The sequence below is a fragment of the Phyllostomus hastatus genome, unplaced genomic scaffold, assembly GCF_019186645.2.
Source record: "Phyllostomus hastatus isolate PE091 unplaced genomic scaffold, TTU_PhHast_1.1 phas_scaffold_78, whole genome shotgun sequence".
NCBI classification, from domain to species: Eukaryota; Metazoa; Chordata; class Mammalia; order Chiroptera; family Phyllostomidae; genus Phyllostomus; species Phyllostomus hastatus.
Window position 1 is genome coordinate 29,043,248 of NW_025334041.1, and position 26,497 is coordinate 29,069,744.

At 41.7% G+C, this 26,497-nt stretch overlaps 2 protein-coding genes across 4 annotated transcripts in view; one reads left to right on the top strand and one right to left on the bottom strand.

Moving 5' to 3' along the window:
• Window positions 1-1,475: 1,475 nt before the first annotated feature.
• On the bottom strand, window positions 1,476-13,947 carry PEG10 (paternally expressed 10). The gene is given in 3 exon segments (XM_045827927.1): window positions 1,476-6,554; window positions 6,557-7,722; window positions 13,737-13,947. Coding segments are annotated over 3 exon segments (2,340 nt in total). The 5' UTR covers window positions 13,742-13,947; the 3' UTR covers window positions 1,476-5,385.
• A 228-nt stretch (window positions 13,948-14,175) lies between these two features.
• SGCE (sarcoglycan epsilon) overlaps window positions 14,176-26,497 on the top strand; it is a 67,965-nt gene continuing 55,643 nt past the window's right edge. The window contains exon 1 of one of the 3 annotated variants that reach the window (XM_045827702.1): window positions 14,176-14,337. In XM_045827702.1, the coding sequence (XP_045683658.1) occupies window positions 14,229-14,337 (109 nt within the window). In that variant the 5' untranslated portion in view covers window positions 14,176-14,228. The remainder of the gene's footprint in view (window positions 14,338-26,497) is intronic. The other 2 variants (XM_045827700.1, XM_045827701.1) reach the window with 2 other exon arrangements.

Below are 26,497 nucleotides of genomic sequence, written 5' to 3' on the forward strand. Positions count from 1 at the left end.
AAGCCACTTTTTTTCATAAAACTGGTATGGGTTTCAACAAATATTACCATTGTCATATACAGGTGAGTTTAATGTTCTGGACTAGCCTTGTAATAGTCTTGAGGCTCAGCAACTTTTATTGTTTCCTTTAAGTTTTGTTTAATCACGTAACTTATGGGGAGGAGTGGGGGTCAGGATGGGGAGGAGTCTAGGTATAAAAAACAGGGATAAATATGATATTTCAATTTCCTTTCAAGTGATTTGATTACTAGCTTTTGCACCACATTAAATAAATAACCCGCCACACAGGCATCTGATAGGCATTTGACTGTGTACCCCTCCCTGTTTCTGCAGTTCTGCCCACCGCACTGCCCCCCATGTAAGTCTGTGAACTCTGGGCTAGATGGACAACTACTCAGGGTACCCTGCTTCCAGGGAGAGTTTCTGGTTGTGTTTCCATATTACCCCAGATCCTTGCATTTAGTTTCAGTCACCATATGCTATATATCCTTCCGTAAGTCCCTGTGTTTATGTGACCACCATGTCACATGAACCTGCAACTCTTCAAAACAGACACATCAGCAAGAGTCCCCTTTTCAGGTTTGTGTTTTTTTGTTTTTTATTTTTTGGTGGGGTGGGAATGAGCTGGCTGGGTTTTTTCTCCTGTTTTTTTGGGACCTGACAGGCATCACTGGCTAAATTTAAGGTGTGCAACAAAATGGTTCCATTTATATGTATTGAAGTGATCACTATTAAGTTAGATCAGGTTTTCTACATGCAATTTATTATTAGACAACTCTGACTAATGTCCTTGTTTTGAAAATCTGATAGGACCTGTGCCTCCCAAACCTCATTTGTCACTTTCTGGATGTTTCACAATCCCTCTGATGTTAATCAGCATTTAAAAACATCACTACCTGACTTCACTTGGTATGTCTTTTTGTCCTAATGTTTTCATTTTCAATTAGTACATCTCAAATATTCCAAGTAAAATTGGTAATATATAGGTCAATAGAATATATTGTGTAGCTTTATGTGTTAAAGCTTTCTTTGCAGCTTTAGTTTTTTATATTATGTCAATAGTCACCATTAATTGTGCCTTCATTTTACACAAGTTTTGCAGCTGCAATAATTCAATTTCCGAGTATTCTGGGTAATTGATGCTGGCTTGCTTGATGAATGCATTCTTTAGCCTGCTACCCACCCTCCATTTCCAACCTTGTCCCCAGCTCCACACCCCACACCCCTTCTCCCCATCCCCATCCTCTGGACTCTTCCCCTATTGCACCACCCTCCTCATTCCTCCATATTCCTCCCCCTTCCCCTACCACACCCCATTCTGTTCACTCCCCCACCCTATCCATTCCCCCACCTCCCAATTTCCCACCCTGTCCACTCCCTTACCTCTCCACTCCCCAACCCCAACTCCCCCACCCTGCCCACTCCCCCACCCTGTTCCCTGGATCGTGGTGGATGCTGAAATGATCAGGACACAATTTGCACTTAACCACTAAATCTTTATTAATTGAATTTATTATAACATCAATGCAGTATTAGTAATTTGAGAGGAGTATAGAGTAAAGAGAATACAGCAATAATGGGAAAGGGTAGAGATATAGGTAGCAGGTATAGGGGCAGAGAGAAGAGAAGAGGAGGGCCACCGATGGGAGCAACGTTTCTCATTCATCATTTTCATTTCTTATTCATCGCTCTCATAGAACTTCCATGAATATTCATCACAATTCATCATTATCAATGTCACTTCAGCAACAATTTCTCCAAGAGAATCTATCCACTCTGTAACTCTCTAAAGACTTTGCTTACAATCTTGTTTCCTGGAATTAATACCCAGGGCAAAGAGCCTCTATTAAATGATCAATTCAGTTACCTTTCGACTTCATTCAACTAAGGTTTTTATCCATGTTCAAGTTACCCTAAACAGGTTAGTCTCCCTGCAGTTCCCTCCAAGGTTGATTAAAATTTTTAAGGGTAGCAATCACAAGGTAAATGATCACAAGTAAGTATATGCATCTACTTATAGAGATATCTAATATATAATCATGCTGCTTAACTAATCCCACCCACTAAAGATTACTTAATAATCCCTCCCCCCTAAAATTACTTATGATTACTATATCCCCCATTACTTAAACCAATTAACAAGGAAATAAGAAAAATGCAATCTTCCACAGACCAATTCAATATCATTCTACAATCTGAAGCAACAGAGAACTTCCAGTGCCACAAGATGTACATTCTTTCTTTAGGTGACAACCGTCATGTGGTTCCCACCCAGCTTGTCGTCTCTGCAGGTGGTCCTTCATTTCTGCCCAGGTCTTTCCCAGCAGAACTCTCTGTTGCCAGTCATGGAATTCCATCTGATGTTAGATGTCTGTGGTGGTTGACAACTGGATCAATCCAGGAGTCTAAGAGGTACCTGCAAACTTAAACAGAAATCCAGACTGCACAGTATCGCTGTGCCCCTCCTATTTTGTGCACCTGCTGGTAAACTCTTCTACCTCACATGATTTAATCAAACTAGTTCTTCATTCTCCAGCATCTAATACAAATACCTCATTGCTCAAACTAAATCGACCCTTCAGAGAAGTTTAAAAACTTCTTCAATATCTTAGCATGATGACCTTAGCTAGTTCTCTCCAAGTTCTCCTAAAAGTGGGAGCTCATCACCTCTTCCTTGATTTCTAAATTAACACTCCCAATTCGGGCCAAAAGTCAATCAATTCTGCCAATTTGTTTCAAAGGGTTGACTATTGGCTTTAATAATTCTGATATTGACAGATTTATCTCCTTTATGCTTTTATTCTGCTCCCTTTCTAACTTCTTCAGAGGTTTCATTACTTTGCTCTTTCCTTTCTTAGGAATAAAGGCATCTTTTTTGGAATGCCAAAAGTTTTAAAGTATCCAATTAACATAAATTTGATCAATAGCAACAATGAAATCAATTGAGTAAAAGGAAACTTAATAAAACTCTGATGCTGTAAAACAATCGATTTGAGATGACTTTAACATGTACATTTATAGATAGCATACATAGCAATAGGGCATAGTGCACACTGCCAAACACCTTTCAGAAGCTTTACTAAACAGCCATCTGTGTCAGGGACTTCATCCGTGGGCTGTTCACCCGCACCACCGTGCTCTCCCTGACTGCTGTCGCCGGCCAGTGTCTCCAGACACGCTCGCAGTGATGGCAAATGTCCGTGTGCACATGCTGTGGTTGCAGACAATGGCCCATTTCTAGGCCCCCTGCAGCTTGAAGATCAATGGACAACTGTAAGTTTGACACAACACAACTTGAATTCAAATATATGGAGGATGGATTGGTATCTGAGGTAAACTGAAGTGACGCTTCAAAACAGTCCAGAAGCACAAATGCACCATTTAAAAAATAAAATCACATACTCTAAAACACATGAGTGACTGACACATTTCCTGATTCCATTGAAAAAGAAAAAAAAGAGTCGTTTTGGATTAAATAGCCAATCAGGTATCTTCTTTGAATTTGCATCTTTTTGGTGTGACTTTGAAAGGCCTAATTGATAAAACTGAACTTACATATGACATTAAAAGAGAAGATTGAAGATGAACAAGATGAACTATTATACAAAACTCCAGTTCTGAGGAGCCTCTCATTCACAGTGCTTGTAAGAGAAGTTCACAGTAAAGAAATATTTTACACTATGTCACTTACCAATTTTAATGAGCTTAACCCTAACACACTAAGAATTGGATAGTACTTTGTAGTTCAATGGAAATAATTTTTGAGCAGTCACCACTTTAAAACACTATTAAAGGATACCACTAATCTAGAGCTAAAACATTTAAGTATTTAAACATGCAAGAATAAGGATAGATAATAGTGAAGATGTAGAAAGATAATGTTGATGAAAAATGAAACTTCACCATTAGGCTCCTCTTCCTGAGAGGCAATTTAAAACATACACCATGTTGGTTTCTACCACCTAAACCGTGTTTCGGCAACTGGGGATTGTTGAAACACAAGCTCCTTGAAGCCTGCTTCTTTCTCATCTGTGCGTGGCAGCAAAACGGAGTCTCAGCAACCAGGCAGGCAGGATGACACAAATCCTGCAGCAGGGTTAATGGCAGTGGTAAAGAATTAAACAGAAAGGGAGGTTAGACACACAGTTCAAGGTAGGAGCAAGAGACCAGGGTGAAGGAAGTCAGGCAGTCCCGGGTTAACACAAAGCATCCAGGAGACACCAGGTGATCTCGCTGGACCGAAGACAACACTTGTGTTGTCTGCTGCTTTGAGTCTGAGTCCTTTGAGTTGCCTTCTGAGGCCTTTCATTCATTGGCAGCTGGATTTGAAGCTCACTGAAGAAGTCCATATCCTCAAGACAGTATCCAGTGCCCCAGTTTCTCTTTTTCAGAGACACCCCTTCCAGGCATAACAGTGTAGGTGCTAAAATCATTTTCCTTCCCTCAGCATCCTGATGCTACAGTTTAGTGAGGGGCCTGATAATGAGAGGCCCAGATGCCAAGGAGGCAGAGATGTGGGTAGATGCTCCTAAGACTTCCACTGATTGATTTGCTACGTGTTAGCCCTCATGATTGACAGATTTCACAAACATCTAACACACTTGGAGCCACCAACAGTTTCTGGTTACCAGGTCCAACATTCTGTGGAAGCCATTGCTGGCATGACGACAGTAAGGTGTTGTGACAAAGCCAGAGTTCTTGGGTACATGTGATTCACACCAGGATGTGAAGGCACACTCAACACGCAAGAGTCTATCTGAAAGGGTGCCTCCTTCACAAGCATGAGGTGTATCCGTTGCAGGGAATTTGCCTGCTCCTGAGAGATCTGGTCAGGCTGCTGCTCCTTGAGTATTAACAGAACAATGAAAAAGTAGTTTGAAGATGGTGAAGTTTCTAAGGGTGCAGCAAAAAAGATCACGGAAGCCAATTCACACTGCACCAACTGTGGCTTCCTTAATAAGGAGTCAGTTCTCCAAAGACTTGAATACTGCAACTGCAAGAAAAGTCATATCCTCCTCCTCCTCTCCCCCTCCATACAGAAAACAGCATCTCCTGTGTTTGCATCAGCTTCTCTGTAAATAATAATCCAGGCTTCTAAGATTTACTGGGAAGTACACTTACTATAAATTTCAGTATGGCAGTTCAGGTGGAAAACAGAGATATTTGTTGGTCAAATTTCTGTCGTTCCCAGAAAATGGTGGAGATCTTTCGGTGCTTTTAGGATGTGTGCCAGTCCAGGGTGGCCCTGAGCTGTAGTCGTTTTAGGGGACCGCACCTCCGGCTGGCCTGAAGATAGAGTGGCCCAACTGAGCATACCGTCACTGATTGAGAAGCTGCACAGCAACACATTTTGAGGGCAGAGATCCCAAAGGACATGACAGTTTTTCACATGGGACTGTAAGACGGCGGCGGCGGCGGCGGCGGAGGTGGCGGCGGCGGCTGCGGCGGCGGGTACTGGGGTACCGGAGGCTGGCGGTACCAATGCGGATTCCAGGTGATCATCACAGGGACATAGAGCGGGCGTCCATGTCCATCTCGTCCCACTGGGTACCAGGCAAATCCAACCGGGTAGGTTGGGTAGGTGCCATATGCAGGGTACGTGGGGTATCCAGGTATCTGAGGTACATATTCAGTGTACGCTGCCAGGTGAGCTTGGTCATCCAAATTTGGAATTGACAGTCGAGGATACTGATTCTGGATGGTGAAACTGTTGGGAGCTCGGCAGTCGTAAGAAACCTGCAGCTTCCATCCTCTTTTCACTTGCAGTACTTGGGCTCCGTTAGGAGCGACTGTGGGAGTAATCAGCCCATCTTTCACATGCCTGGCCACGAAATCACGCAGAGCTGCCATTTCAGGCTCGGACAGCGAGTACACGTGCCCGCTGGGAATACTGTGCGCTCCGGGTATCATTTCTATGTTGGGGTCTACCAGGCGGTGATCAGGGTAGACGTTCTCATCCACTGGAGTATACACATTCTGCACATAGTAATACCTCACTGGCTGGTAAGCTCTGTATCCGTCAACTGGGTAGTAGAAGGACGGCTGTGCCGGCGGTGGGAGAACTGGTGGAATTGGAGAATACATCCGGCAGTGGTACCGGCAGTATTCAGAATCAAAGACGATCGACCGAGTGCTCCAGGTGATGTTGGGGTCGTGTGTGCTCAGCCAGCGCACCCCCAGGACGACGGGGAAGAATGGAGACTGGGTCACATCAAACGACAGCACTTCACGGTGTTCTCCCAAGTCGACTACCAGGTCGTGGGTTTCGTGGACAACTGGGCCCGATGCTATGGGATGTCCATCAATCGCTTCCACAAGTATTGGCCAGTCCTTGATTCTTAGAGGAATTGCATTCTGGGCAACGTATTCGTGATCGATGAAGTTGCCAGAAGCCCCAGAGTCAATCATGGCCCGGACGAACAGGGTGTGTCTGCCCGGAAGATGAATCTGGAGCATCACTTGAAAGTGAGATGAAGCATCATCTGGTGGGGACCTTATTATTTCCGGCCCGGTCGCTGAAGGTCCCTCTACAGCGGGGCCGGGGAGTTTCCCGCCGGCGAAGCCTTCGAGGCCTTGGCAGGACAGTTGTCGGCGTAGTGACCTCCATTTCCGCAGTAAAGACAGAGGTTCAGCTTTCTGCGTCTCTCCTTCTCTTCCTGGCTCAGGCGCATGCGCGCACCTCCCACAGGCTCGGTGGGGTCCACCTGGTGGTGGTTGGAGATGCGAGGCAGCACCAGCGCCCGCGGAGGGGAGCGCGGCTTGCGGGCTGCGGCGGCCCTGGCCAGCCTTCTCTCGATGTGGATGCACTGCCCTATCAGCGCAGACAGCGTCTTGGCCACTTCGAGGTGAGAGAGTTCGGCCTGAATGTGGTCGCTGAGGCCCTCATGGTACTGGTCAATCAGCGCCAGCTCATTCCAATCCAGGTCCTGGGCAATCATCTGGAAAGCATTGGAATAGTCGATGACTGACCCCATGCCTTGGCGTAGACGTCTGATCTTGCGCTTGGCTGCCTCTCGCCTCTGGGGGTCTTCAAAGACGTGCTTCATCTCGGTCATGAAGGCTGGGTAGTTGTGCATCAGGTAATGAGCTCGCTCCAGCTTTGCGGATGCCCAGCGGGCAGCACGGCCGGTCATCATGCTTGTCACGAAGCAGACACGGACGCGATCAGCTGAGAAATCTCTGGTGCTCTTTTCCATGAAGAGTTGGCACTGGGACATGAAAGGACCCAGCATGTCTGGGTTGCCGTCGAATTTCTCAGGAAGGTCTTCTTGGCACTCTTCCTCCTCGGGAGGGGGTGGGGCTGCAGCGGCTGCCGCGCCGTGGAGCTCGAGGTCATCCTCCTCATCCTGGGGGGTGGGTTCTACTTGCTCACGAAGGTTTGAGTTCTCCTCTGTGAGCTTCTGCACCTGGTTCTGCAGGTTGTTGTTCTCCTCGGACTGCCTCATGACCTTCTCTCTAAGGTTGTTGATCTCTTCAGAGAGATCCTCCCGCCCACGTTCAGCCAAAGTAGGAATGTACTGGTCTGACCCGCAGCAGTTTGGGGGGGAGGTGGGGTCGTTGGGGGGAGGAGGAGGAGGAGGTGGTGGGCAGTCGGGCCCCAGGGTGAGAGGTGGGGTGGGAGGGGACCTCCCAAGTGTAGCTTCAATCCTGTGGGAATGGAGGCCTGGATCCTGGCCTCCTCTTCCACCCTTTCTTCTTTTTGTTTTCAAAAGCTTTTTGTTTCTGTAAATGAGGATAAAAGCATAATTCAACATGTCGAAACAGCACAATACAAAGAAGATTTTAGCTTTTAAAGTATCTACTAAAACACATGTATTTACAGTATCTCTTTACTTAAGTTAATAAACTCCTACAAAGAGACAATAGTAATAAAAAACACCCTCTTTTTGATGCCCAAATGTTTACCTCCTTAAAAGTCACCTGTTCATTATGATTGAACAATACCTAACTGTATCAACAGTACACTGCTTAACTCGACTAATTATAGGAGAGTACTGAGACAGTCCAAACAAGTAGTTTGAATCCAGGGAGCCAAGCAAGAAGCTTTTAAGGTAAAGATGGCTGCCAAGTCAATTACACAAAATAAGGCCAATGGGATAATTGTTATCAGAGAAGTTATCTGCATAACAGATAATATTCCAGCCAATAAGGGAAAGAAACAAAACATGCCACAAAACCCACAGGACTGTCTAAATTACTTTTCTGACCATAATTTGATTTCCCAAAGAGAATTCTCTGTGGGACAGAAATGGCTCTGAGTAGTGACATGTGTGTATTGGTGTTCTTCCTTATCAAGGAGGCAATCAACAAAAAGTAGTTGCTATCTCCTAGGAGAAGCTGGGCTATATACAAAGCAGGACCCTGGAAGAAGCCCAATAATAGTGCACCTCAAACTTATAATAAGATTTAATTAAATGATGCAGTAAAACACACAGTGAGTTTTCAATAACTGTTGGCTGTTATTAATAGCTATTAATAAGAAAACAGAAAAATAACTTTATGTGTAAAGAGGTTAGGACTAAAACAGGTGGGGTCTGCAACTATGGCAATCTGGGTATGTATTTTCCACCAAAAGATATTTTAATATTGTGTTGGTCAAACAAATCCAGGGTCTCATTTGACCTGTAGGTCACCAGTTTGTAATCCCTGCTTTATAAACAAGATTTGTCAGTGCAGCCCCACCCCAAAGTTTGTAACTTACAGTGGAGTGATGCTGAACTCCTAGAGGTGAGTAGTGTGGGGGTGGGGGTATCAGAGAGAAGAGATTAAGTGACCTAATTTGTGAATAGTGATAAGTCACGTACAATAAATCCTAACACAGTGCCTAAATACTTCCTAAATACAGGGTTAAATGTTTTTAGAGTAATTTATTTGAACTTTTCAACATTTTTTAATGAGCATCAAATTCTCCTTTTTGGAAAACTCTAAGAAAGTGCTCAAAAATTTAGAAACAATATGAATAAAGCAGGCAGATTGCCTATTCACTCAATTTTAACTTGGCAGGCCTATTCTTCTCTGACCCATAAAGGTAAAAATGGATACCAAATTATTTACATAAAATAAAACAAAAAAGATAAGCATGTATTATTCAAAAAAGGTAGAAAAAAGCTACTATTTCAAATAATAGGAGGGTAGAAGTAAAAAAAAAAAAGAAAAGGTGGTACTAATCAAATATACCTGTAAGCTTTAGCTCTGTCCCTGGCTATAGAGAAATACCCCTTCCTCCTTTCTCCCTAAGACCCTTCCTAATCCTTCAGGACCCTCCCTTGCCCCAGGTCTCATAACCACAGCTACTCTCCTTATGCCCTGTGGTGGTGTTGTGGCCTCTCCAAGGAGTGGTTGTATGGCAAGCAGATCCTTAAAGGAATAGATTTACCACATCATCTTAGTACTTTAAACTTTCTATTTAAAGAACTGATTGACCAGTACTTTCATAAATTAGGCTACAAAAACAATGAATAATTGGCATTCAAGATAAACTATTCAAGTTTAAGAAATAATTAGAAGATGCAATTAACACAACATAGTTTGACACTTAGCTTCATTTCCAACTCTTTAAAAACAACTTTATTGGTGACACTTAGAAGATCATGAGATGATTCAATGTTTATTTATTAAATGTAATGAATAAAGAGTGTTACTGTCCCATTAAAATCCTAGTAAGCACAGGTCACGTGACTCAGATGCCATTTCTGTCATCCAAACATTAATACTTTCAAAATATAGAAGACTTTCTGAAAAGGCCTAGTACAGCCTGACCAAGGTCAGGAAGGTTAACCTACATGTCAATCACAGTCAGTGGGGTGGGCTTTATTGAGGCCCAGGTCTGAGTGTTTTAATCATCTGCAAAACACAATGACAGGTTAGAAATAACAACACATCAAGACATTAGCAAATAATCACTGAATTGTTTAAGGAAACAATATCAATAAGCATTTAAAATTCAAATGCTTTTGGTAAACAGGAAAGTAATATAAAACAGAAGAGACATAAGTTTAGACAACTATGCAACATGGAGATGTATGCCCCCTGTCTCAAAATACATTCAATTCTTTTAATTTTTAAAAATTGTTTTAATCCAGTGCTGGTTGAACAAATTCAGGGTCTCATTTGGCCTGCAAGGTCACCAGTTTGAGACCCCTGACCTTTACTAATATCAGGCTTCAGGTCCCCATCTCTAGGAATTGTAATTTTGGAGTGAGACTCTTAAATTCTAAAAGAGATAAATGTCTAGTACACAGTACTTTAACCATTAAAAGTTCTGGGTAGTAAGCAGGCAGGTTAACTATTAATGTAAGCAGTTTTAAAACATTTTTAACTGCAACTGGAGCACAGGTTAACAAGGGAACAGGAGCATTGTGACTGGATTTGAAATTACAGAACTATAGATCCTTAAATGCCCCCTTAATAGGGGCTGGCTTGGGGAGGTGGGGCTCTAGAGACCCCTTTCCTAAGACCTGTAGGACACCCAGCATAAAGCCAAGTTACGCCATTTTTATACATGGAAAAGAGTTAAGTGTTAGTCTATTTAAGAATTAAATACATACATTTATTTAATCTTTGACTCATCAGGATGATCTCTAAAAATTTCTATTCCCCAAACACACCAGAGCACCATAGTAGCCAAAAACCGCTGTACATTAAACATTCCATTAGGAAATGACACTTCATTAAGCAATTCTTAATTGTTTTACATTCTCAAATGTTCAAATTTCTTTTTGAGTAGTATATGCACTATTTATAAAATACAAGTTCATTAACACACATGTTTTTACCACTGTTTTGAGCTTCTTTAAAATGCAGATAGAGAATTTCCAAGAGGAGTGGGGTCAGGGTACCATGGTGGGGTAAAAGAGGCCTGGGGACTCATTGAAAGCTGTAATTATTATAAGCACATTTGTATACTTATTGGGGGGTGGAGTGAGGTGTGACAGATTTTGGGGAGCCATAGCCCCCAGCTGCCTCCCACAACAAAGATTTGACTCATGGTTTGTAATGTACAAAACTATGTTTTAAAATTTTTCATTTATTTGGAAATATAAACGTGGTACATCTCACTGGTGGTAGGTATGAATTATTAAAGGTGTTTAAAATGTCAGTTAAAACCCTCAATTTATATTTTGTATATGTAACCACATTATATTACATCACAAAAATGTTAAATATGACAATTATGTACCACTAATAATCCACTTGCCCCAAATTTAAATTATTTTGAGCATTTTAAATTTAATTGTTTTGTATTATAATTACAGCTTACATTATTATAGTGTAAACATGCATACTTTTTTTCAAAACAAAAGATCCTGTTAAATGTGAGAGAGATAAGGCAAGCAATGCGCCACGGGAAAAGAGCCAAGAGTAAGACACCAGAAAAAAAACCCCTGCAGACACCAGGGAAAACACCGAGTAAAACAATTTACTCTGGTTATTTAACACATATTTAATGAGTGCCTGCCATATGCCAGACACAATTAATAAATATGTAGGTAAGTTAGCCAGAGCTAATACCCTAGAGTTCCAAGGAAAAAAATCTAGCTTTATAGGCACACAGATAAATACCTCATCCTTGCTCAGAGGCCAAGCCAGCAGCACCAACGAGCCACTTAAAACTCTTGTGAAACAGTTCAAGTTGTTCCTTATTTTGTATCCATCAAGGCATGGGATTCCAATCGGTACCGCCATAAAGGATCAGTAGTGTTATACACACACACAAAACCAACCTTAAATGTTAAAGTATTTAAAACACTCTATTTTTCATTTGTAGTAGAAACATTTAGCTGGATTGCCTTTAGAGTTTTGCCAGCCATGCAACTTTAGAAGCATCCTTTATAACCCACTGTCAGGATTTTAAATTGTGGGATCATGCTATGTAACATATGCGAAGCACTTATACCAAGTGCGTATTAATTCTAGGTATAATTATTATTGCTTTTAATTGTTCCTTATTATTCTCATATTTATTAGACATTCGTGGACAAAAAAAAAACCGGTGTACGGGAAAACCGCAGGAGGGCGGGGCTGTGCAGCCCGGCTCAGGTAAAGAAAGCCTGCAGGCACAGACTTGGGCCTGAAGGAGGGGAGAGCTCACACTGCGCAGGCGCATGATGCTCTCGTGGGGGCGGGGCCGTGGGCCAACTCAGAGGAGGCTGGCTCAGGGAGGGGCCAAGCTTTGGACAGGCGTGGTCTAGGGGGGAGCCACCTCAGAGGAGGCAGGCTCAGAAAGAGGTGGGGTTTGGCGGTACAGCCTGGGGGGAGGCGGGCTCAGAGAGAGGCGGGGTCTGGGCGAGCCGCCCGGGAGGAGGCGGGCTCAGAAAAAAAGCCGAGTCTGGGGAGGCAGGGTCTAGAAGGCGCGCTCGAGGAAGGCGCGCTCGGGGGAGGCGCGCTCAAGGAAGGCGCGCTCGGGGGAGGCGCGCTCAGGGAGGCGCGCTCTTGGGAGGCGCGCTTGGGGGAGGCGCGTTCTGGGAAGGCGCGCTGCAGAGGAGGCATGCTTTAAACAGGCGCTGGGAGGCGCTAAGCCCGCTCTGAGTAGACACTGCAGAGAAGGCTTGCTGGAATGGGCGGGGCAGGTCTGAGACAGGCTGCGTACCTCTCCCAAGATCCCCCCCTCCCTGTACCCCTCCCACCAGCCTCCAACAGCCAGATTCATTTCATGCAACAAGAGCAATCCCTCCAGATCCCATCCACCCCCCCCCCCTCACCGCCCCACGCAAGCAAACCAACAGTTCCCACAAACTGTTGCTGGACGCTGATTCGCGCCACCACTACAACTACACCGCCACTTCAATCAAGCTTAACTAGGAAAAGCAGTCCGCTCTACTACCATCAAAATATTCTCTTTTACACTCAAATTAGGACCCCTCCACTCCACTGCTATAGCAGGAATGGTGTGGGGAAAACATTAAACACTAATTTTTGCCTGGGGCTCCATTTTGTCTACCACCACCAGCATGCAGCGAACCGTCCTGCAGAAAAACATAGTGGGAGCCATTCCAAAAAAGGTATGTTAGAGACAAAGGGTGGGGTCCCTGAGCTAAGAAGACAGTAATTTTTACTCTGCAGCTCATATCCCTCTACGGCTCTTTTCTTTGTAACGTCCAACAGTGCAGCTTGGATTACTCTGCAGCTGTTATTACTTTGTAGCACATTTGAGGGTATAAATTGTTCTACCACTCCTGTACCTCCGCAGTTCCTGTGCAGGGCAGCGGAATGAAGCGCTGTTGTAGTGCAATCATTTCATTTTTGTAGCGCTAACCTGCAGCTCAGTTATTGTTGCTCATTTAAAGCGCAAATCAGTCTGCACCTCATATCGCTGCAGGTCCTACTCGTCTGTAGAGCACTGGAGCGCCCATCAGTCTGTAGCGCAATTGAAGCGCTTATCAATTTGTAGCGCAATTGAAGCGCTTATCAGTCGGTAGTGCATGAAGCACCAATTAGTTTGCCACACGTATCACTTTGTAGCGCATTCGAAGAGCAAATTCCAAATTGGACTGTAGATCATGTCCGTCTGCAGCTCATGTCTGTCCGCAGCTCATATCTGTCCATAACCTGTATCTGGACTTTGGTCCTGGAAATCAAAAGCCCTGAAGGCTTGGTTTCCCCACTCTGGTTTGGGATACAGCCGTGAAGGCGTGACAAGGTTTGCATGGAGATATTCAGAGCGCTACTCCATCTCCTGCAGCTCCCAGTAAGAACAGGGATTGAATGTGATCTTAAAAAAAAAAAAAAGTCCTCACCGCATACTCACCACGCGAGGACTCCTCTGCGAAGACAGGGAGGACCGGGTCCCACACCTGTGCCAGGCGTGGGCTCCGCTGGGTGCTCCGCAACCCGGAGTGGCTCCGGTTGCGAGCCCGCTCAGCGGACCTTTCGCGAGGTTCGGTGGACCCTCTCCGCTGTTCTCCCAGGTCGCAGTCAGGTTTCTTCGACACACACCAACCGAAGTTGAAGCGCGTGTACTCGGAGCACGGACTGGGAGCCTTTTATAGGCAGAACAGAGGAGGGGGGCGCCAAATCCCAGCGTGCTCTGCGGTTAGGGGGTGGAGGGGGTATGGGGGCGGGAGGGATGGGGGTGGGGGCGATGGCCTCGCTACACTGGCCTGCCGCTAGAGGGAGTATGGGATTAACGAGGGGGTGCAAAATGCTGATGCTGAATTGGCCAAGCTGGGAGGAAAGAAGAAAGGGAGGGGAGGGGAGAATCAAGGACTGCCGGCCTAGTCAGGCCGAGAATGCAACTGCCCTGGTGGTGGGAGCTGGGCGACCCTTGTGCTTGGACTGGACAGGGTTGGGGGACACGCAGGATGAGCCCCTCGACCACTGGCACCTTCTTGCTGACAGGTTAGTGGCCCGCGCGCGATGGGAGGTACTGAGGCCAACAGGCCTCCACCACCCCATCCCCCGCCCAGGTTTTGGGTACCCGGCTGCGTTTTCTGGGTGTCAGCCCCTCTCGCTGCCTCAGTTCCCATGGCACCCCTCTTCCAGGACACCCGCACCCCACTCTCTGGCCTTGTGCGTCGTTTCTCAGGTTTGACCCATCGCCTTTTCTTTTTCTCTGCGCCCCCGCAGGCCCCTCCCTGACCAGAGAGCGCAGAAATGTAATCTTCAATTTCCATTCCCAACCGTGTGCCCCCCACTCCCAACCCCACCTCCATCTTTGATGGTGGACCTCTCCCGATTTCTGCAGCAAAGAGCTAGGGGTTGTTGGCTATTTTTTTCTGGGGGGCCCCTTTACCCTTCTATTGGGGCTCTGCCACCCAGGGGTGAGCCTTTAGGAAATGGGTGTAAAACTGCATAACCCCTCTACACAAACACACTTTTTTTTTCTTTTCTTGAATCTGATCCGGAGAGAACAGAAAAATGTACATTTGAAACATCTCCTCCCCCCCCGCCCCCGGCTCTTACTAAGCGCATTTCTCCGCGGCGGATATTTCGTTTTTCTTAGGTTTTAAGGAGCAGGGAAGCGGAATGATGAAATGCTGGAACTAAGCAGGCATTCAGGTCAGGGTTAACCCGGCTGGGGGGCCAGAGATGCTGCAAGCGGCACCATTTGCCCCACCAAGTGCACTATTTCGAGAAAGCAGTAACAATGAAAAACAGCTGTGGATGCCTCCACTGTGCTTGGCGGGCTTCGGAGGCTCGCAGCTATGGCCTTTTGGTGGTGATTACGAGGTTTTCGCAGAGACCAACTCTCCCTGCAACGTTACATTTTTATAAATCTTGTAGAGTGAATACATTTAATCACGGCAACCTCAAGTTAATCCTTTGAAGCACGTTGCCGAGATTCAGCCACAAATATTTGTGTATATATGTACGTATAAGCATATATATGTACATATATATATTTTATGTTATAGAAAATTTCAATAGGCTACAAGACAATTAAAATAGTGATGCGGAAGGATGCTTAAAAAAAAGCGTTAACACAGATTTCCATTTAAGCGCCCCAGAGTGTTAGGCGCTGAGAAAACAATCTGTTGATAATCTGAGCATAATAAATTAAAATGGAAAAACAAATTGTCTACATCTGAGTAAGCTTCCTTAAACGGATGAGACATATTTGTATTTGATGGCTAAAATTCAGCATATTTTAGTATCATTGCTACAGATTCTTTTATACGGAGAGAATAAATAAGAATTTGACCCATTATAGATGACAGGGTGGCAGGAATCTTATTTAAAGTGAGCCTTTCTAGGAGTAAACAAAATTTTAGCAGATATACTGAGATTTTACTTTTTAATCAGAAATAAAATGTTGACCATTAGCTTATGAATGAATGAAATACAGATTTCCAACAATGAAAGATATTTTTCGAGGACCTTGGGGGGAACACAATTATACTTTTTAGCAATGCCTTTTAATCTTTAGGATGTCCACTCTTTTCTGCAAGATAAAGTAATTTCAAGATTTCTTACATTTGCTAGAGTACTGCTGTGGTGGCCACAGAACTGTCAAAATCTTAGGTTTATTTTAATCCAGAAAAGTTAGATCACCTAGTTGTTAACTAATAGGTATTCTTTTCTAAAAAGTGGTATTAAAAATTAGTAGAGCTGGTAGGGGAAATTCAAATTTAAAAATTATCCCAAGACTTTTAAAGTTTGAACCAATTGATTTTTTTATTTGAAAATGTTAACCACTATTTAAAAAAAAACTTTAGTATTATTCTTACTATAATAAAAGTAATCTCTACCCATTGTACAAAATTCAGGTAAAAATACTGCAGAAAACCAGAAAAAAATACAGAAGAAAATCAAGATCACCTGTAATCTCTTCACTCTAAAATAATCTCCACAAACATTATGGAGTTTACTTTTTCAGAATTTCTCTAAACATATATATGTACCTAACTAATATATATTTTTCAGAGAGTTGCCTATATATAATTTCTGCAATTAAAAATGGGGTCATATTAATTTTCTCCATTATTTTCTTTCCAAAGAAACCTAACTGTCAAATAATTACATTTTCAGAGACTTTTTAAAAAAGGAAATAATATTAATAACTTTTTCTAGGTAAAATTTTAAGTGAAGTGAACATAAGCACATGAAGATTTATAACCAGAGAACTGAGAATTTTCTCTGATCTCACTATTCTAACACACACATAGTTATTATTTTGGTGTATTTCCATGGGTTGTTTATTTCTCTACATAGGAAATAATTTTTACTTTGCCTTAGAAATAGAATTTTCAAGGAAAAATAAACATCAGTAAATAAGTAGTTTTGATTAGTCTTTCCTATCTATAACAAAATGTTAAAAATAAAAAAATATACAATAATTTAAGTAATAGTACTTTAAGTAATATTTTTGTGTTATCTAAAGCAGCAAAACAACATTAAAAAATGACCACAAAAATATTAATAAACACTTTTAAATACTTTTTTGACATTTAGAATCATAAGTGAATTTTGGATTTTCTCAGGTAATTTGTACCCAATGTTGACTGTTTCTTACCCATTTTGCACAAAATTACATTTCAGACAAAAAAGAGTTGCTAATGTGCATTATCTATTTTATCAAATAATAACTGGGTATTGTATTTAAACATTTTAATCCATCTTGATGAGAATTTGTGCAGATCTGTGACGCTGTTGACTTACCACCTATATTTAACTTCTAGTTTAGTAGGAAATTGTATTTCAAACCAAAGTGGGATTTTCACCTGTCAAGTGATAACTAGACATTCTGCTTGGACATTTTACCTATTTTATGACAATTTTCCATTTGTGAAGCTGTTGATTTACTTAATGTATTTTGCTTAATTTCTCTGATGGTAGGAAAATTGTATTTCAGAACAAAGTGGAATTTTCACTTGTCAAGTAATAACTGGACTTTTTAGTTGGACATTTTTCCTATTTTAAATGACAATTGCTATGGATGTATGAACCTCCTGATTTACCGCATACATTTGGCTTAACTTTTAGTGTGGTGGGAAAGTTTATTCCTAAGCAAAGTAAAATTTTCAGTGGTCAAATATTAACTGGACTTAGTATTTGATAATTTTATTCATTTATTATAAGAGTTTGCCATAAACTTAAAAGCTGTTGATTTACCTCATATATTTAGCTTTAATTCTAGGACAGCTGACAAATTATATGTCTAAGCAAAGTGGAATTTGCACTTGTCTTTAATAAAAAATGGTGGTGTGAGACACCCTCAAAGCGATAAAGATGACATGTAACCAGTTTCTAATACTGGTTTTCCACTGATGAAAACTGTGCTCTAACCAAAATGCTCAAACAATGAAGAAACCCCAACATGTCAAAATTCTCAATCAAGTAATCAAATGTTCGGGATTCTAATAAGTGCAGCATTTATAGATCACATTTTCTCCCAAATAGTCACATGGTGCCTTTTTCTTTTTCCCTAACTGACCACACTTGCTCCACCTGACCTCTTTTCTTTAGTGACCCTTACCTCAGTTCTAACACCGTTGCAGATTCTACTGCTGATTCTATGCTTGGTGTTAAAGGGACTCTCAGTGAATAGATGATACGGGTGTTATGTGTCAGTTAGAGATTCTTGGGCTGGAGCTCTGTTTCAGTCAGGAGCTTCACAGAAATATTAACATGATGATTTTGTTTGTCTTTCCATTCTTTCCAACAAGCAGAGACAGAGAGACAGATGTGACAGACAGACAACACAAATGCAAAAACACCCAGTCTTTTCCTAAACTTTTAGGATCCAGTCTGCTGTCCCTCTGATTTACAGAAATAAATATTAAGCCCAAAACAGCAATGCAAACTTAAAAAATAAAAAAGAAGCTGGTGTTTCTAAGGATCAACAAGTCTTTTCAAATCACTATTTTTTTCTGATTGGGGTTTTCAAGTTGGTGGAATTAGATACAGAGCCTCAGTGCTTTTAAAGCTGTTTCATGCAAGCTTCCGCCAAGCCAAATGCTCTCTAAGCAAAATTCCCAGTATATTCAATTTTCAAACAATGTAACTATAGCAAAGACAGTATCAAATAAAAAAGGATCTCCGCAGTCTGGCTTTAGAACATTTGTGCTGATACTCCTACCTTTCTGATATGCATGTGCATGTATATTCTTACTTAACTATAATTTTAATATGTGCAGTTTTTTACACTTTGTTTTTAAAGATAAATGAACTTTGCTTTCAACAAAGTATTTGTCAAGGCTTGAGGATACTCCTGTGTGTGACACGGAGTGTAGACTAGCAGGATTGCTTTGTGAGCATGAGGCTGGGTGAAGCAGCACCTGCTAGGTGTGTGGGTTACTGAGTTTGGGTCTGGGAATGGCCCCTGGTGAAGGACCACAAGCCTTTGCCTTGGTTCTCTTCTTCACAATTTTATGAATGACTGACAAAATGCTAGAGTGCTTGCTTTAAAATCCACAGATGACTTAAAAAGGGATAACCGTTATAGATAGCAGAACTTAGAGTTAACATGGATTCAATAGTCTACAATACTATGCAAAAAATGATTTTAATACTAGTAAATGCATCATAATTCATTGAAGTGTGAGGAAGGGGATGACTTTACATGGTGGTAATTTTTGAGGAAAAGGGTTAATTTGAACTAGCAGCGTGATGTGGCTGCAAAAAAATCAAATTTACATTCTAATACTAGTATCGTGTCCATATGTCACAGAAATTAATAGTGCCCTGCTCTAATTAACGACATCTGTAGTATTGTGTCCATTTCTGGTTGTCACATTTAAAGAGAGATGTTGACAAATAAGACAACTTCCAGAGCAGCCCGTGGGGATGGTGAAGGTCTGGCAGCCCTGTCATAGGAGCTTTTCTCAAAGGGTCTGCAAATGTTTAGCTCGAAGGCTAAAAGTAGACATAAAATCTTCTGTTTGCTTCAGAAAGCTGCACTAGTATGAGTGGATGAAAGGTAGAGATGGATTTCACCCTGAGATCTTCCTAACAGTGCAGCTCAGCAAAGGAATCAATACTTTTACTTATCTATTCTTTTAAAATATCAGAATATTCACTTTTCCTACAATGAATATTAATTCAAAGGCCATAGTAACATTTTAGTGTAGGAAAGAAAAGATACTTGTGATGAAAACATTTTATTTTTTTGCAATAAACAGCCTAAAAAGAATAGCCCTGAGTGTTGCATGTTGATTTCTTAGAACTTGAAAACTCCTGCAACAGGTCAATTTAGCACATTCCCTTCTCCCTTCTCCCTTCTCATTCTGTTCCAAACATGGAATCCTGAGAAAGCTTTTCTGTTCTTTTCTTGCAAAGTGTCCTGGCCTTTACTTTCTTCCTTGAGTCACTCCTTCCCAGAGGTTTCTAGCTCACTGGGAGCAGGCTTCTCGGGCAGTGACCACAGATGCAGGGGGCACCTGGGATTAAGGGGAGCAGGGTACTGCTGGCCACTTGGCCAGGACAGCTCAGCCCTCGGCTGGTGAAGCCTTTAACCCAGGGACACAAGTGGGGCAATTCTTCCTTCTGCAGTCCTCCCCACCCCTCTTTATATGTCCTTGCAGTGCTTACAGTGTTTTGCTTTATTTTCAACAGAAACCAAAACCTTTCAATCCGAAGTGGTTTCTGACATGGTGCTCTTTTATCAGTTTAGCCTGGTTTCTGACTCCCTCAGAGGAACAGTCTTGGGGTCTCCAACATATCTTGGGGCAGATTTTTCTTCTTCATCTGCCTGTTGATTGTTTATTTTGATTACCATATCTAACTTTGAAAATATGACCTCACAGAAACAATTTCTGTGCACTGGAGCCTTGAAAACTGAGGGCACCACCAGTGAGAGATGTGAAGAAAGAAGAGAACATTCTTCAGTTATCTCTTTTAACCCACTTTGTCCTGCTTCTTTCACTCCTGCCTCTTCCCTCCACATGCAGTACTTTCATCCTCTACCTAGATTGTTAGATCAGATATATAGCCTCTGTGTATAGTATATTTTTTTAATGGTGAACAAATTTCTCCTTATTTTCTCTTCTATAAAAACGGCCGGGCACTTTTGTGGGACTGTAATAATGCACAGGGCAACTTCTGATGGCTGGCTTCCCAGTTGCTGAAGATGCCACAGGCAGTCCTTGGCTCAGGTCCTATTTCCGAGAGAGAAATCCTCAAAGACGAGCTTCTGGCTTGTCACCGCTGGCTCACCTGATACACAGGCGGCTCCTCGCAATTCCTTGAATGTAACGCTTGCTCCTGCTCCTGGGTTTGCAAAGTATGTGGTCCCCAGTGTTTAAATTCTAAAAATTTGAGAATGTATTTCAGAAATGAATAAGCTGCCTCAGAACATGAGCTGCTGGCATGATTATTAATGTTGGATCCTCTGAAAAATAATGTTAGTAAAGCTAAAGCTCTCTTTTCTTCTTTGATCACTTTGGTAGAATTTTTACTTTTCGTGTCTTCATCTGAGAGTTTAATGCAATATGGATGCATTAGAGGTTTCAGTGTGCTTTGCTACTTGAAAAGCACTCATCTTTAGCATGTCTCACTTTCCGCTAATGGCTTGGACTAATCAGACTTTTAGAACAGACCTGCAGCATTCTGTGCCCCGGGGATCGCGGCGGCATCTGTTGTGATATGGAAGGCAGACTTTTTCCTTTCTGACCAACGAAAGCCGCTCATTTCAAAAATGTTTATGAGTTAGGCAGCTCTGGTGTAAATTCTTTCCCATTCTTTCACTTTTTATTCATTCATCTGGTCACCCCTTTGATTATTATGGAGATTTGGGGTTCACTGCGAATTTGAAAGCGAGCACAGTTAATTTTCCTATGGTGGGTAAGTGAAATATTTTAGTTCCCAATTTCTTCAGCGATAGGCGATAGAAGTTGATTTGGTTTTACCTCGGAATGCAGAAAAACAGGAAAAACAGAGCCTAAGGTGGTTTATTTTTTTCTCCTTAGGAAATTGGTGGTCCTCACTAAGCAGTTAAATGACATTGGTTTTTCTCTCCTACAAAAGAGTTAATCACTGTAGCACCTTTAACATCTTTCATTTTCTGTAGTTAATAGAGTTGATTCTAATCAAAGACCAGTACTGCAGAAGTGGAAACAGAGCAGGTTGCTACATGTGCTTATCAAAATCTGAAATGTATGTTATTTTTGTGTGTGTAGCAGGTTTACTTCTGGGAGTTTAGCTTACAGATATATTTGTGAAAGGGCTCAAAGATAAAAGTGTAAGGATGTTTATTGTAGTATTGATAGTAATAATGAAAAACTAGAAACATAGTGGTCATCTTTACTAAGTAATAGTTCTTTTATTCATTTATGTTTTTGATGTCTACTGGTTTTGACACCCCGTGGGAGTTGCCAGGGAATATGCGGCCCCAGCCACTATGGAACTTTTACACTATTGGTTTTGACAAAGATTAATCAAATAATCACACATATACATGTGCCCTTAGAATTATGATAAGTGCTACGAACAGTATTAGAATTTCTCAGTTGGGGATTTAGCCAGACGGGGATTGAGGAAGGCTTCTCTGAGGAAGTTCTCAGAGCTGAAGGATGAGTAAAATTTAGTGAGGTGAAGAGGAAAAGTATATTTGATAGAAAAGAAAGGGCTCTGTAGAGGCCACGGGGCAGGTTGACAGGGCAAATAGAAGGTGCTGGAAGTCTAGTGCGGTTGGAGCTGACAGAGAAGGGGGAGCACCATATGAAAGGAGGTTAGATAGGAGGTGAGGGAGCAAGTTTTGCAGGACCCGCTAGACCACTTCAAAGAGTGTAATCCTATGTAGAATCTTTGGAGGGGTTTAAACAGGACAAGATCAGATTCGCATTTCAAACAGAGCCCTTTGGCTGCTTTGTTGCAGAAAGGTTGAAAGGGTCAGGATGGATTGCAGCAGACCAGCTGAAGGCTTGTTTCTGGTTTCGTAATCCAGGTAGAACTGTTGACCTCCTGGACTGGTGATGATGGGGTGATAAGGACAGGAGGGGCATTTTGAAGAGTAGAGAGTAGCAGGGGGGAGTCATGGGTTGAATTTGGCCAGGCAGAGGTGCAGTGGACGATTTCTAGGTTTCTGTTCATATTCGTGAGGATGCATGGCGATGCCATTCACAGGATGAGGGATGCCAGAAGAGGACCAGACTCTAAGGGAAAGATCAGGAGTCCTAGTTTGGACAGGATGAACTGGAGGTGCCACTAAAACTCCATTGTGATGGAGCCACACAATGTAAAGCTATGCAGCCTTAAGATGTGATGTCATGTAAACATGTTCAAGAGAGATGCTAAGTGAAAACTGTGTGATCACATTACATAAGAAAGTCATATGTGTATGTGTACAAACATGTTCCCATGTGCATAGAATATGGAAAGGTCCAAAGACTATAAAGGGTGGCATTGGAGGGATGGCAATAGATACATGAAAGGGGATTTTCATATTTTACCCCCTCTGGTGGTTCTATTTGAATGAATTGCAATGAGAATGTATGGCTTCCATAAAAAAAAAGGAAGAAAATTAATGACAGCTTCAAGTAAACAGTCAAGATGAGAGTATTTCTCTTTCAGAGTGTTTGTAATTAGAGAACCTTGTAAGCATTATTACATTTTTTTCAAACAGATTTGTCCCTTACAGTTATACTTCCCTAATCTAGCAGCTCTTACACTTCGCCTTTTAATCTTCCCCTAGATTGCATTATCATAGATTCCACATAACTTACATGTCATTTTGTAGTCTGCCTTTCACTCATTTTATTAATTTCAAAGCAGTCCAACATTTTGCCGATGAGGACATTAAATTGCCATGGTTCGTATAATGACCACATATGTTATGTATCCCTTTTGTTATGAGTCCCACCGGTGCTCCTTACTCATCTAATATTTCTGAGATAAAATACAGGTAGCACCTAAAAAATAATATCACAGTAACCATGCACTGTGCTGATAGGTGCCACACCTCCTGGTGATCACTTTATAAGGTATGTAAGTATCAAATCACTATGTTGTACACTTGAAAATAATATAATATTGCATGTCAACTATACTTTAATTAAAAAGAAATTTACATTAAAAGAATACAGACAGTAACATTTCTGGATAGTGGAAGCCCAGTAATACTGTAAATGCCTTGATTCAGCTTTTTGAGTAAAACTACCAGAAGTGGATAACCCTCCCTTTGCCATTAACTTCTATTAAACCAACACTTATTCTTTTATGGACATTAATCCCCACCACCACCCAGCTGTCATATGTGTAATGCAAAGTTGAATCCTGTGCTCACACAGTTTTGCTTTTGTTGCCTTATTTCCTCAGAATAAACCCCTGAGTTTATGAGAGTCAGAGGGTACAAATATCAGCAGAGCTCGCTTCTTCGTGTATCTGCCCTTCCTCAGAAGGGTTAAACTGTAGCTCTCAACCAGTATGCCTTGGCCAGTGCTGAATTAAGACTTGCTAAAATGCCATCTTCTTAGCCTTGTGAGAGGCAGCGTAGAGATTAGGATGGCTGGCACCCCTGGGCTGTTGCCTTTGCTTTAAGCAAAGGTAAATGCTCTGAGCGTTTACCACATGCTGCCTTAGAAATATTATCATTTTTCATGTAACTTACGTCCGTGAGAAGAGAGTGCTATATTTTATAATACTAACTATAGTAACACAGTTTTCATTTGAACATCTGTTTTTTAAAAACATATAAAGAAATCTAAAATTTTCTTCATATTAGTTGAAGATTAAAGGTAATAATCACTCACAGTTTTTGAGAACATTATTTGTGCTGAACAGTCTTAAGCATTTTTCTAAAGGTTTTAAATATACTATTTCATTTAATGCCCGCAGTGTCTCTATGAAGTGAGCACTGTTCTGCCACTACCAGATGCGGAAACTGAGGTCCAGAGACACCGAATAACTTGCCCGACAGACAAAAGTTGGGATTGAACCCAGACACTCTCTCCAGAGGCTGTAGTGTTCAACACCCCTTATTTGTTCTCCAATTTTATTTCACTCTGCAGCCTCATGTCTTACCTAGCTTGTGCCGAAGCTATAAAAGTCCAATAACTTTTCATTGCATTAAGTAATTACTTATGCTATGCCTTGCCAGGCTCTTCTGTTTTAACAAAGTGTGGATGGAGGCTTCTTACTCTGGCATTCTTGGTTTCAAGTCTTGTTACTGCGCTTCTTGTAAGAATATCTTTTCCTGACTCCCTTCAGAGATGGGGGTGAGTAGTCCTCCTCAGCAAATCCTTTTTTTCTCCACAGGTTCCAACTAATGTTTTAGCCTTCTGCTTTTAATGAGGGGGTGTGTGTGTGTGTGTGCAAAGTAAGTGGAATTAATTTCCACGGGCACTGCCTCCTTGCTAAACTATTTCTAATCCAGCAGTTCAGGGGAAATTTGTTATTTTCTGGAAAGAAACAGAAATGGAAGATGACCTACTAGTAATAGTAATAATAAGAAGAAGAATATCTTAATTTTATATTTTATATCTATATTTTAGTTACATTAAAAATATATGGTTTACAAATGGCCTTTCCATTGAAGCACATGGGGGTTGGTTGATGAGGAGACCACATGAACTTTGGAGTCAGTCAAGGAATGGGTTCAAAATTTAACTCTGCCACTAACTAAACCTATGACCGGGGATGAGCTACATCATTTCCTAAGACTTCTTATGTTTGTAGAATGGAACTAGCTACCCTTCTTCACAAAGGATGCTTGCTTCACAAAGCTGATAACATAAGGATTAAATAGTTAATATGTATAGAACCCTTAGGGTAGTGCCTCTCCCTTAGCACTCAAAACATGGTAGCTAATAATAATGTCAACTAACATTTTGTAGGAGAGAAAAATATAAATATAATGAGACAATTTAAAAAATATTATGGATAGTTGCATGAAGGAAGGGTAGAGAAAATGTAGAGAGCAAGGGGGCGATACAGTGATGCAGGGAATGGCGAAAGAAGGGGCGTGGTGGAGGGGGCGGAAGCCACGCATTCAGTCTAGGGAAAGAAGGTCAGTGTCCCCTTCCAGGAAAATATGAATGGACATGAAACATTGGACTCACCTTGGTTCTAAGGTGACTGTATTAATCAGATTAAATTTCACTTGGCATATCCTGCTGTTTACTTGGACAGTGATGTCGGAGTACGTTATTATTTATTATTTCTGTTCCTTGACATTCTGATTAGCTCATCAGCAATCAGTCACTATTCACAGCTCTTCAGTTGCTTTTATTAAGTAGCAAACTCCTCCCCCAGTCAGCAAATTATTCAGATTTGGGAAAGAGTGATGTCTCTTGACAAAGTGCTTGCCCCAGGCCAGATGAAACCCAGTCATGCTGCTACAGGACCCAGAATGAATCATAGAATTTTAAGACAAACTTTGAGTATTGTATGGTTTCTAGGGAATATAAGAGCATGCCAGCCACCTTTGCATTAATTCTAGCTTTGATGATTTTTAGAGGGCGCATTGAGGAATTGAATAATTGATATAACTTGATATGCTGGGTAATTTTATGACTGCATTCTTAGTTGGGGCTGTGTGAACACACTGTACATGTGGTTCTTTGCTTTTGTACTTATGAATTAGAGCAAAACTCACATGCCCATACAACTGGAGCGTAGGTTTTCACGGGCTCGAGAGCACCATGGAGTTCCTTTCAAGATTTCTGAGGGTTGTCCTTTGTCTTTATAAAGAGTCCAAGAGTTAGTCTATACAGGTTGATTTTCTTTTTACACATTAAAATTAATCTTGAAAAGTTATATATAGAACATTTGAAAAATTAAGTCATATTTTCCTGTTCTAACTAAGCACACTTGTCACAGAAAAAAAAATACTGTGGTCCTTTTTCTAATGAACATCAAACTTTAAAGTATTAGCCTTTTTTATGGATATTCTGCATTTGTCAGCATACAGATTACAGTAATCTGTTTTGTACAGGAAGTTAGTCGAGTTGATCCACACCATTAAAAACAAATAGTTGTCATGTTATTGAGATTTGTCCCTCAAGGTGTGGGACTTGAATATTTAAGCCTACACATCATCTGTGGCATTCTGCCTTTAGTGACATTGTCTGGTGGGTAGAGACATAAAAATCTGTCTTTTTTATTTAGATTTATTGGGCTGTGG